General features: G+C 46.8%; 1 protein-coding gene across 3 annotated transcripts in view; it reads left to right on the top strand.

The window, feature by feature from the left end:
* Positions 1-1,366: 1,366 nt before the first annotated feature.
* Positions 1,367-12,981, top strand: part of GRIA1 (glutamate ionotropic receptor AMPA type subunit 1) — a 124,772-nt gene continuing 113,157 nt past the window's right edge. For 2 of the 3 annotated variants that reach the window (XM_061456848.1, XM_061456849.1), the window contains exons 1-2: positions 1,370-1,670; positions 3,788-3,925. In XM_061456848.1, the coding sequence (XP_061312832.1) occupies positions 1,589-1,670; positions 3,788-3,925 (220 nt within the window). In that variant the 5' untranslated portion in view covers positions 1,370-1,588. Of the gene's footprint in view, positions 1,671-3,787; positions 3,926-12,981 lie in introns of all 3 variants that reach the window. The other variant, XR_009743995.1, reaches the window with a different exon arrangement.

Genomic DNA, 12,981 nt, shown 5'->3' with positions numbered 1-12,981 from the left:
TGATGCTTTTCCAATTTAACCACATGCTTTTGGAGGTGGGGAGTAGGGACCAGAGCAAGGCACCCTAGACCAAACCAGGACATGGAGCGTGAGTCCTATTTCTAACTCTGCCCCGAACATCCTTTTTTCTGTTTCTTCTCTGCTATTTACCCCTTGTGTGCATCAAGGCTGCAAACACTAAGGGCAGAATCTCTGTGCTTGGACATGGATATCCAGGTTCTGGCACAAGAGGCCCCAGGTTTTGTTTGGAACTTTATCTGTTTCAGAGGGGAATGGGTGAATTTTCTCTATGTCTCTGTGATCACAGCAGTTCTTCCTCAAACATTTCTAAATCCTAAGTTGTGTCTGGGAGATGGTTTTTATTGTTGTTACTTTTATTGATTTTTCTCTCCTTTTGTTTTTGAGCAAAGGTGCTTATGATCAAATAAGCTTCAACCTCTAGAGCCACAAAACAGCTCCTATAATGATCCAGGCTAAAACATCCTCCTGATTTCAGAAGCCTGTCATATCTGATGGTGCTGGTGAGCACAGATTCCTCCACATCAAGCACAGGGGTGAAAAGCCTCATACTTTAATGATGGGTAGGGAAAAATTAATGAGAAAGGTGATGGTCCCTTTTTCATCCTTCAGGATCTTGTCTGTTGCTCTGAAACCCTTCCTTCCAAAGCATGTTTGCAGCACACTACATGCCTTTTTACAAGGGCATGCAGTGACAGGACAAGCGGTAAATGGCTTCAAACTAAAAGAGGGCAGATATAGATTAGATGCTTAGGAAGCAATTTGGAAGTAATTATTTACTATGAGGGTGATGAGGCACTGCCACAGATTGCCCAGAGAAGCTGCGGCTGCCCCATCCCTGGAAGTGTTTAAAGCCAATTTGAGCGGGGTTTGGAGCAACCTGGTCTGGTGGAAGGTGTCCCTGCCTGTGACAGGGGTGCTGGAACTAGATCTTTAAGGTCCCTTCCAACCTAAACCATTTTATGATGATTCTATGACCTTCTTTGTTATCCTAATGAGCCAGGCTGTAGAGTCTGATCTGTTCAACTCCTGGACCCAGGAGCGAGAGCCCAGGTTGGGAAACGATGGATCAGAGGCAGAGGAGTTTAAGCCCTTTCTCTAGAGGAGTTTGCCACCTACTGATACGCAGGTTGCTTCTAGCTCGTGCCAAGAGAAGTTGAGGGGGAAAGCCGGGAATTGAGGGGTAGGTGGGAATTGCCCTTAGAGCCCGGGGGGAATAGCCGGGGTGAGGAGGGAGGGGGGGATGCGGTACCCAGCTGTAGCTCCCACTGGGAGTAGGGGAATGAGCTGGGTGGAAGCGCCTGGCGTGTGCGTGCGCGTGTGTTGTGTGTGGCGGGGGAGGGCTGTGGATGAGGAGCGGGCTCTCTTTCTTCCTCCCGGGGCTCAGTTGATCCTGCTGCCAGGCGGTGTCAAGCAGCAGCCTCAGCGCTGGATTCCGGGCGGGGGAGAAGCGCAGCCCTGAAGGCGCCGCGGAGGGGAGGCGGGAGAGGCGGCTAAAGAGAGCGGAGCGGGGGGAAAATCAAATCTATGCTTGGAACTGGGCTTCTTTTTCGCCAATGCAAAAGGGAATATGCAGCACATTTTTGCCTTCTTCTGCACCAGTTTCCTAGGGGCGGTGTTAGGGGCCAATTTCCCCAACAATATCCAGATAGGTGAGTGCAGGGCGCGGGGGAGAGATGTTCCCCGGCCAGTGGAGAGAGGGCGGTTGGGGGGGGGGACGGGGGGACGGGGGGGGGACGGGACTGACCCGTTCCTTTGCTTGTAAAGGCAAAATTGTCTCTCTGTGTATGTGTGTGTGAGAGCGCGAAGGGTGAACAATCAGGGCTGGATTTGTGCGTTGGTACCAGCTTTGCAAGAGCAGAGATGTATTAATTTGGCTTGGGGGGATGGGAAGATTAGGAATAAATGCCTGCATACACACCAACACCGACGGAGAAAAGTGCCTCTGAAATGGAGGAAGCCCGGGAAAATTAGCTGTTTCTTGCTCTAAGAAATGCCTGTGCTGCCATTGTGCGTTGCTGCATTTGCAAAATCAGCGGTTGCATTATACATTTTGGTGAGGATGCTCTCATCTGTAGGTAACTGGGACGAGAGGTAACAAACAGGCTCTCTCTGTTGTTGTTGCTAAAGAATAAGGGCAGAGCTATTGGGGGAAGATTTTTGCATTGAAGTCTCTTTATTTCATGCTACTTGCTTGCCCTGCGCACCAGCAGTGCCTGTTTGATTCCTTTCTCCCTTGCTGTAACTTCTGTGCTCTTCTCCCTCCTTCCTCAGGTTTATTATTACTCTCCCATTGATCTTTATTGATGACGGTTTGCAACCTAGCCCCAAATTCTCTTCCCTCGCATGCCGGTTTTCTTTCCCGCCTCCCTTCTTTTTACGATGCCAATCAATTGCTAATCCACCAAGTTCAACTCCTGCCCGAGTCGAGCTGCACAATCGGTGCTTTTATTGCTGTTGATGCTGCATCCTTGCCTCCCTCCCTTCCTGCCTCCCCTTTACTCCAAATTTGTGCAACATCCCGGATTTTCTTCCCTCTCAACAAATGTGTTTTTTAATAGCTTAACTCGGCTACGTGCATCTTACTCCTCTGGCACCCATGATTAGGCTGGGAAGGGGGAGGAATGGGGGAGGCGAGAGTATATTCATGCATAAATAGCCCTTTCCACACAAGGAGATGCCCTCTGAACTAAAGACCTGCAAAGTGCCGTTGATAGCAGGTCCTTGCACATTTGTTTCTATCCCAAGCCCTGGAGGGTGGGCTTTAACGCTTTCTGCTGCTTGCTTTTTTTTTCCATTCTACCTTGTTGCTAAGTGCTTTGTTTCCCTACTTGTAAAATGCCAATAATAGTGCTCCCTTTAAATGCATGTAGATGACAAGACAGCCTGGATTTAATAGCATCTTTCTGGGGGCTGTGAAGGGATCTGCCGCAAACCAAGTTCTTGCTGGGGGAGCAGCGGGAAACTTTTCCTAGGGCCGGGTTATCGCAGCAACTTGTTCCAGGTCCATGGGGGGACAAAGGGTCTGAGCCTGCCTCCTGCCTGGTCCCAGTTCCTATCCTATAATGCATCCTGTGATTCTGGGCTTGCCTGTACTTCTGCTTTGACAGTCAAGCTTTTGGTTTCCTGTCCTCTTTGAATTTGACCACTGTCTCCTGTTAAGTGCAGGGTTTTTCCATGCAGCACACTTGCAGTAGCAGCAGTTGTATGGCCATGGGTCCCACGTTGCGCTGTCAGCTTGACCGCATCCACCCAGCGCTGTGCCTGTTGGGCCAGTCTCTGCCAGTCTGCCCCATATCCCCGTGTCCCACAGTGTGGGGAAACCCCTGCACCCTTCTGGAGCAAACCCCTCCTTTTAGTCAGTAGGGTTTAAACTGAGCCTAATTACAAGTGACGGGAGGAGGAAGAAAGACTCATTCCCCCTTTAGAAAGGTAACACTGAGAGCGCTGCCATTTCTATTCTTCTAAAGTTATGGGGGTGAAGAGGTTGAGCCAGACCCTGCAGTTCATCCCGACCCTGCAGGCTGCCGGGCCCAGGGATCCTAAATGTGATCAGGCATTGCATAATGTTGCTGGAAAGGTTTTCTGCTCCCAACCTGTCCACAGCAAGAACAAACCCTTGGGTCTTGTGTGCTGGAGGATTTCAAGCATAGAGGCAATCCCTGTGCTGGGCAGCTGTAGCCTCTGCTCACAGGGATGTTTTGGAGTGAAGAGGTTGCTGATATGGGTGTGTTTAAGACATTTTGTCTTGTTCTGTTTGTCTTCCCAGGGGGGTTATTTCCTAATCAGCAGTCCCAGGAACATGCGGCTTTTAGGTTTGCGTTGTCTCAGCTCACGGAACCCCCTAAACTCCTTCCCCAGATTGACATTGTGAACATCAGTGACAGCTTTGAAATGACGTACACCTGTAAGTACTGGCATTTGCTGTGCTTCCTCTTAGTTTGGCTTCCTTACTCCTGACTTTATTTTTGTGTCTAAAATATGGAGCATCTTGCTCAAGACGTGCAACACTCCTTTAGGGTCCATGCAATAAAACCCCAAACACAAGGGCAAAGGATTCCTGAATTGCTTTGTTGTGTGCTAAGACCAAGGGGTGAGGTAGCGTTGCCATTATTCAGCAGCTCTTGCATTTTCTCTTTCATTGCTTCCAAAGTGGTATAAACCCCCCCAACAATTAATTTCCTCTTGTTTTTCTAATCTCTGCCCAGCTCATTATGTTGAGGTTTCATTTCCATATTTTCTATAGCTGTGATGTACAACAAAGACATGCCTTTCCACCCACAGGGTGTGCAGAAGTCTCTGTTTTGTGTAAACTTCTTCCTCAGCCCCAGTTTAGCCATCTGTCCTTGTAACTTAAGAAAGACCTAGCAGAAAACAGCAGCTTGGTGCAAGTGGATTCTGAATCCACAGTGAGGGCATGCCTAATAATGAGAGAGAGGTAAGAAAGTTTTAGTTTCACAAATCAACAAAATCATTTGCTCTGAAAACAAGTATTAGAGACTGAATTTGCACCACAGAGTCAATTCTAAGGTGTATCTGCACCTTGCTAAAGCACAGCACATTAGCTGTGCTGTTCATGTTACACAGTATAGCCAGGAAAACTAAAAACTGCCTTGATTAGCAGCAATAAATAAGACCAGGAGGGAACCAGAGGAAAACAGAACCTGTAACACAGCCCTGTGGTTGCGTTAGGGGCTGGTGCAGTGTTTGCTTCCCTTGGAGTGAACTGTTTGGTGCTATGCACGAGGGGCTCGCACCTCCAGAACGCGATGCACAGGGAGTTTCTCGGTTTGACCTGGTGTCAGACACTGGTTTCACTCTCTGAGCCTGGGTGTGTGTATGAGGGCATCCAGGAGAGACTGGAGGAACCCTTCTCGTTGTAAAGCCTGTTGGATTTGTTGTTGGCTCACGTCTGTTGTATCCTTTTGATTCATCAAAACATCCTCTCTGCAGTTTAGTCATGTGGAGTGTGGGGTAGAGGTGGACACAAACTGTTCTCTCCACTAAGAAATACGCAGAAGGGAAAAATGCTTTCCTGCAAACAGAAGCAGGGATGTACAGGAGGAGAATTAATAAGGCTCTTCAAAGGAAAAAAAAGAAGTTGTGATTTCTTTTCTGTTGGAGGGTTTGCAGATACAAGATTGCAGAGAATTTCCTGGCCAGTATGACATAAAAGAGAGAAATAAGTTTGGGCACTCTTTCATTGGAGTGCCTAATGACACATCTAAAGATTTTCTATTTTCCTTAATATCCCTCTTATTTGCCAGCTACAAGGTTTCCATCAAGGTAGAGCAACTATTTCAGCTCAATCCAATGGCACTTCCTTGGCAGGAAAACTAGACAAATAGAACTAAAAAGGCAGACCTTGTATCTATCAAGGGAAAGCGTCACCCTCCTGGGGTAGAGTTGCTGACTGTGGCTGAGGATGAACTATTTCAGTGCTGATAGCAGGAAGAAAGCAGAAACTGCAAGAATATCACTAGAATAAATTCTCCATCTGTGCATAGTTTTCCCTCCCTCTCCACGCCTGCCACTAATGCCTTTGTTTACAGCACTAACATTGATAGCAAGACCATGATACTAGTTATGCTTCAGAAATCTGTCATTAGTACCATGGGGGCGGCAGTGGTCCCACAAAAGCTGAATGGAAGCAAGACAGCCTCCCAAAGGATGTTATATTTGAGTTCTATGTAGGGCACATTGTCCTAGATCAGACCAGCAGAGCACTCTGCACAGCCCAACTTTGCTTGTCCTCATTTTTCTTTTCTTATAATTAAAAACTTCCTAAGTCCTGCCAGACTATGGAAGGCAGCATTTGTTTTGTAAGCACTAAAGGAGGTGTTGTTCCATATATCTTAGAGGGGATAAAAACCCAACCCAAAAAACCCAGGCCATTAGGAGACCTGATTTTAGTATTATAGGCTGGAATGAAACTTTTGTCAGGAATTAGCTCCTTCCTCATCTTCCAGCAAATTCCAGTTGCCAAGACTAGATATCAGCAGAAAGATCTGTTTATTTACAGAGAATAAAACCCTGCCCATGCAGTGGTCCTTATCTTCTGAGAAAAGACTGGCCATGCTACCAGTTAAAAGTACCAGGTTTTGTTCCCATGGAGATGGAGAACACAGCATTTTCTTGTCACTGGCATTACCTGTTTCTCTGATGGTTAGGGTCTCTAAAAGAACATGTGAGGAAGACTAATGCATCCCAGCCCCATAGCTAGCATCCATCCTCATGTGCTAAATGTCATCCTTATGGCAGCGCCTGAAACAGCATCATTAGAAATCCAGGAAGTATATTAAAAATCAGTGGTGATGGCAGAAGCAAAAAACCTTGTTGGGCAGCTTGCGAGGCGATGATGAAGCGGCAGGATGAACTGCAGCAAAATGACAGTACCCTGCCTAAGGAGATCATATGCAAAACATTTCTCAGCATCAACTGTGACACTGTCTACCTCTGCCTGACACATATCTGCTTGCCAGTTAGGATGAGCAGTCTCTGGTATGACAGTGGGTGAATTTGCAGTATGAGATGCCCCTATTTGTGCACCAGTGACAGTGATAAGGAGCCGTTAATGATGTACTAGTGATGATCGTCAATTGGTAACAATAATACCCATGAAAGTGATAAATCTATAAACTATCAGGAGGCTGCTGTTGTTTCCGGGCTGTTGCTGTGACATCCCAGCAGTAACTTTTACATTTCTATTGCTTCAAGTTGTGTACCTTCTACTGTTATATAGTGGTTGTGAATACCTCTATGTGGGGCAGCGTCAATCTACAGGTCCTGTGGCCCCTGTGCATAACATGTCAGTAAATGATGATTTTAAGGAAACCATAATCATACAGAAATAAAAAATAGATAGTAGCTACAGCGTGTGGTTACCTCATATTTCACGTGTGTGGTCAATGCTAATGTTGTTGTGTTGCTGAAACATGAGCACATTTCCACACCTGAAATATCTTCCTGAATTCATTCCATCGCAGAGAATAGATGGCAATGAACAGGCTCTGTGTTCACAGCTGGGTGTGTGCTGTGGTTGACCCAGATGAAAATACTCACACCCACTGCTTTGAGGGTTCCTAACTGAAGGTTGGGAGACCTAATATTTTTGTGCCATTTCTTTGAAGGCAGGCAATTGTTCAGGGGGAAGGTGAATTCGGAATCCTTCAGCCTAAGTGTATAGCAGTGCCAGGTGACTGCAAAGGGTAAAATGACAGTGTGGTGTAGCTGGAAGGTTTGCTTAGTGACGTAGCAGAACAAAACCTTTCTGATCAGCTTTGAAGACATGTTCACAGGTTCTGCCTTCAGCCATGATTGGAAAAGAGCTTTACAGTCTCTAAATAGTCACTATCAAACTCTACCTTGCTGGGTTTTGCTGTGACTTACTGCGTGCAGAGCAGGGCAGACCTGACACGCCGGAGTTGATGCTGCAGGTCAGAGCTGAGGCATGCCTCTGTGCCTGATGCAAGGTCACAGGAGGTCTGAAGGTTAGGCGAGAGAGCTGCCGATTCCTGTCCCTGGAAAGTTCACCCTGGGCACAAGCACCGTGTCCTATTGGCAGAAAAGGGATGAGATGCTGCTTACTTGAAAAAAACATTGCTGAGAATAGTTTCTCTCTTGCTTCTTATCTCAGCCTCCATTCATGCCCATGTAACACACATCCCCATCCTATGCATAGCCTAGCTCCTTGGGGAGTAGGAGTTGTTTCAGCCACAGCTCCATAGCTTTATTTAATTTGTGGTGCAGAGACTCCTGCTTTTGGCCTCTGTTGGAGTCCCCAGGTGAGCCCCATCAGCGTCAGGCAGACGGTGGTGGTTGTTCTCGTTGCCCAGGGAAGACGATGGCTCAGCGTCAGCCTTCTCTGTCGGTGACCTGGGGGACGTGCCTTGTTGAGCAAGAGGTGAATCATCAGCTTGGTAAATCTGTCCCTGCAAAACTCAGTCTCCTTTGCAGGGATGACCAGTAACCAAATATAACCCTCTGTTCAGAACTGCGCCCTGCAGCTTTGCTGATGCAGCCATCAGCTTTTGCGTGCTTAGGTGCTGGACTACTGAGAAGGGACCTTGAGGAGCTGAATACCTGAAACACAGAGGTCTGTGCAGGACAGCAGCAGGATTTTGCAGCTGCAAGAAAACTTGTAAAGAGGCTGAAAACCAATGAATTATTTATCCTTCTCCTCCCACGTATGCACAGCTACAGTTACTGTGGGGTCCTGAGAATGAGTACAGGCTGTGGGTGCTGCTAGAATATCAACAGTTGAATCTGTTCTGCATATTAGAAAATGAACACGTAGTTTGGAGTCTGCTCATATTTTATGAAGTCCTCACAGCACCAATTAGAGAGGGATTTGTAGCAATCACTCATTCTGTGCTTATGTTCTTATCAATAGCAGCAAGCTTAGATTGAGATCAGCTATGAAATTAAGTATTTCTTTTTCTTCTTTTTCTTGGATACTTATGTATATAGATAGAGTATTTCTGGAGATTGCTTTTTATCCCTTAAATTACCTCTCAGAGACAGGAAGGAATAGGCAAATGTCTGAACGTTCTCAAATGAGGGTCTAAATTTGGCTTAATTAAACCATTATTGCATGTTGAATTTAAAGGAAGCTTCTTTGTTGACAAACATGCAGTGGTCGCCATTTCTTAGAAAGGTGTTGCAGCAATTATTCCAGCAGCAATCAATTAAAATGCAATTTTTATAATTAAACTTCCACAGTCTAAATAAGCCCTGTAATAGTGCGTAATTGTTGTGGTGTTGGTAGACTTCTTTTTATTTTAGCAGTGTCAGAAATCTTGTGTAAGTGCTTTGGGAATTTTTTTTATCCCTGCAGAGCTCAGGATGCTAGCTATGCCTATTTAATGTCAGTTAAGCCAGCAGAAACATGGATTTAATGATCAGATGCAGCCTGGTTAATATAACATAGGTATTACAAGGAAATACATCTCCTTAGATTTTTGTACTAGGAAAAGATGTGTTGCAGGCAGATGAATCACAGAGCATCAATTCACGTTAGATCAAATTGAGGTTAAGGATGCTCAATTTCTGGCAGGGATGGGCTGTAGCTTTCTAGTAAGTGCGTGTTTGTTTAGTGAGATCCCACAGAGTCAGGTCCAGCCCTAAGGAGGGTGCTGAAGGGTGAAATCCTGCCAAGCAGGGGGGAGCAGATCCTGGGAGTGACACCAACCTCCTGAGTCCAAGGTCTCTGCAGGGACTTAGAGTCCCTGGCACTCACAGCCGCCACTGGAGAAGGTGGGAGCTTGTCTCATATGGTTTCCCCAAGAAGAAAAAGCATTTCAAACATGAGTGCTGAGCCATTTCCTCAGCTACGGCTGCCAGGACAGGGCAGGTTGTCTGTTTGCCTTCATAGTTCTGGGCACAGAGAGCCTTGAATGAACATGGGCCAATATCATCAGCAGGAACACTGATAGGGCTCCACTGTCATTTGCCATGGCCAGCCCTGCCGAGAGGCTGGCAGAGCACATCAGGAATGGGTTTCCCCTGGTCTTCTGTGTCCATTTCTGTCCAAAAGACATGCGGGCACCTGTTCTTTGCATGGCTATTTTAATGCATTTAAATTTTTATCCTGGGCTGTGGGAGAGGTGCCTGCAGAGAAAAACTGATATGACACAATTAGGAAAAATCAGAGGAGGAATGAGGAACTTCACATCTGCAAATCTATCTGCTCATCTGGAAGGGATCCTGAATACTCATTGGTCTCAAGCAAAAAAAAGAGAGTGAAGAAGCAACATTTGGGCTCCGCAGCAGGCAGAGAAGGGATTTGAGAAACAGTGAGCAGCAGAGGCCAGGCGTGTCCATTGTGTGACAGTGACAGTTTTCACTCACAGCTTATCCTTCCTTCTCCAAAAGTAAAGCTTTTTCATGTGATAGGAGTACTACTAAGCCGGAAATACATGGGCTTTATTTTTTGGCGTATTAAAAAGGTGAGAGTGGAAATCTTCATATGGCTGCAAGGAAGGCAGTGTGGGGAAGCTCACTGCTCCTTCCCAAAACTGTAGTGGGAATTTTATATACATATATATGTTTACTTTTCCCTTAATAGGGTTAGGGCCCCGAAGGCAATAGCTCTCTGAAAGTAGGAACAGAAACAGTCCTGGTTATCTTCAGTAACACGTGGAGCTCAGAGCAAACACAAAACCAGCATGCTCCTTAAAGAGGTAATAAGTCAGGGAGACTTTAATATTCTGCAGATCCAAATTCTCCGGGGTGTGGTATTAACACAAGTCTGATGACAAAGATGCTTTTATTTCAATGGCATTCCTTTAAAGAGAGATGGGTTCTTACTTCTCTGCATTTAGTTGTGCAGAATTGAAACTGGGTAATGTTTTTCCCGGTGAAAAGTGCTGTCTGGTAGAACATGGGGTGCCCTCTGGGAATACCTGAGGAAGGCAGGTGCTGGGCAAGATACAGAACTGAGCCATTAGAAATCTGCCATCATCCCAGCAAAAAAAAACCCAGCCCAAAATAATACCAAATGATTAGTATAATAACAGTGTGCTCTCCAGCAGAAACTGCTCCTTGCTCACCTGCTGAACCGATCGCTTATTAGCTTACGTAGTAATGAGTCTCTAGTTGATTTTTCTCACGCTGCCCTTTAACAGCCAGACCTGGTTGTTCCCTCTGGAGCATTCTTAAAAACACTGAACACCACACCAGCCAAAAGGACAAAAAAGCCCACAAACCCTCCAGCAGTGTTGGGTTTTGTTATTAACATATATTGATTATTTTCACTGTTGTCTCTAAACCACACCCTTGTCAGTCCTCATCCAGGGTCGCAGTTCAGGAGAAGTGATTATACACCACAGGAGTGATTGATCCCTTGAGGAAGTAGTAGAAATGGGGGCAGGTCTGGGCTGCCAGCACTGTGTCTGCAAAAGGCTGAAGCAATGGAGAAGGGAGTAACAGCTACAAATTGCCGTATCTTGGCTTCTTCAAGAGGGTCTTGTCATTCTTGGATTGTATTTGTTTTTGACAGTGGAGGAATGCAGGAGAAAACAACTGATGTCTAAGATTGAGATGTAGCATACAACTGATGTCAGGATTCTCATGTGAATACAGCATATGTGTCTGCATCTTTATGCTATAGGAGTCTGTTCTTTGATTTAATAAGCGAGGTCCTGTAACTGGGTTAATAGAGATGAAGTGGGAGTGAGACGAAAGGTTGCGGGCTGGAGAGTCACAGGGGAGATACAGAAGCAGCTGTAGATAACCTGTTTGCAGTATGGAAGGACCTCACATGGAAAGGGAGGGCTATTTCTCGCCTCCCCACCCTCCCAAACGCTGTGCTTTGATCTTTGTTAGAGGTAAGCTTCAATGAGCAAAAGACATCAGTAACTACACTGATTCAGCTGTGTTTTTTTCCCCTGCTGGCCTGCCAATATCCTCTGAGTGCCCCAAGCCTTGTTAGCTTTCCTTCCACATGGCACCTACATCCCATACAGTTTGATGCATGAGAAGCAGGATGGTGGTGTTATTCTGATAGGTGAACAGCACAAAAAATTACCAGCAGGCATTGGAGCTTGTGGAGAGAACCCAGGGAAGTCCAGCAGAGAGCACACAGGGACAGAGGATGAAGAAATGCTGGGTGAGGAGCAATAATTGGAGACCCAGCATGGGAAAGGGGACAGGCACTGGTGATAGAGGGGCTGTGAACATGATGTAGCTGCAATTTTCCCTTGTCTCTCTTTTGAGCCCTTAGCTAAGCCAGAGGAGATTTTGCTTTCTAAGGGCTCTGCCACCTCCTGCCCAAGTATAATCTGAAGCCTGCTGGTGTCATCCATCTGGCCAGCACTGCAGCTCAGCTTGCTCCTGGCCCCCCTCTTCCTTAGTGCAACTCCCGCAGAGCCAAACCTTGGTGCTTAGAGCAGAGAATCCTCTGCATGGGGTGGTTATTGCAAACTGCCAGCGTGTTTAACAGTCTGCAGCCCTCTTGCTGCTGCAACAGTCCCAACATGCTGCCTTCCTTTCCCCTCAGCCAGCCTGTGCAGCTCATGTCTTGCATCCTTAGTGCATGATGTGCACGTACCTTTTATACATGGCTTATTGCATGATGCACGTGAGTGCATGGCTGTGTGCTGGTCCTGAGATGGGAAAAGGGAGACAACAAATGCTGGGATATAGACCACAGTGGGGTGAAGGTTAGCTGGAAAGGAGACTCTTGTTGAAGCACACATGGCAGAGGAGGGTCACCATGGAGGTGACTGATGGGTGTCTAGCATGAACCCAGATCAACAGGGAAATGGGGGCAGGTCTGGGCTGCCAGCACTGTGTCTACAAAAGGCTGAAGCAACCACTGAAGCCATGGCTGAGAAAGAGGCCTGACCTGCAGGGAGTTCAGAAGAAATGTCTTTGTGCAGAAGGGGATTAATGTCTTTAATGAACTACCAAAGGAAGTAATAGAGTAGAAGGGGCTGAGGGTCCGTTGCTGTTGCAGGCAAGGCTGAGGAAGCGAGCTGAGGCACAGCCCATGCAGCAATGCTGTTTCCAGTTCACTGTCCCAGAAATACAGTCAGGCTCAGCAGCTGTCCCTAGTCCTGGGTAAAGGCAGAGCCGAGTGCATTGCAGAGATTTAATCAGAATTAATTCAGCCTTACAGCCTGTCCTGGGGCTGGGGTCTTCTCTGCTCTGCTCATTATGACTGTGCTAACAACCCCCCCATGTGCAGCTTCAAGATGTGGGGATGGTAACAGGGGAGGCCCTGTGTTTGTTGTGGGGGCAGCAAAAGGGTCAGCTTTGAGGAGAGAAGAGCCTCACTGGAGACTGGGACCTGAGTTAGCCTAAGCTGACTGGTGTTGAGAGTCATCACTTGTTTGGGAACCCATGAGAAATGTGTGGATAAGTCAGGCAGACTTCTAACATTGAGTCATCTATATCATAATATCCACCACCTTAGCAGCCTTGTGTGCCAGACTCAGCAGAGACTGTGGAGGGAGCAGGCAC

Source organism: Pezoporus flaviventris, unplaced genomic scaffold (assembly GCF_033815535.1).
Source record: "Pezoporus flaviventris isolate CSIRO_AGI_PZ_B2104156 unplaced genomic scaffold, CSIRO_AGI_Pfla_v1 ptg000023l, whole genome shotgun sequence".
Lineage (NCBI taxonomy): Eukaryota > Metazoa > Chordata > Aves > Psittaciformes > Psittacidae > Pezoporus > Pezoporus flaviventris.
This window is presented reverse-complemented; position numbering and strand designations above follow the sequence as displayed.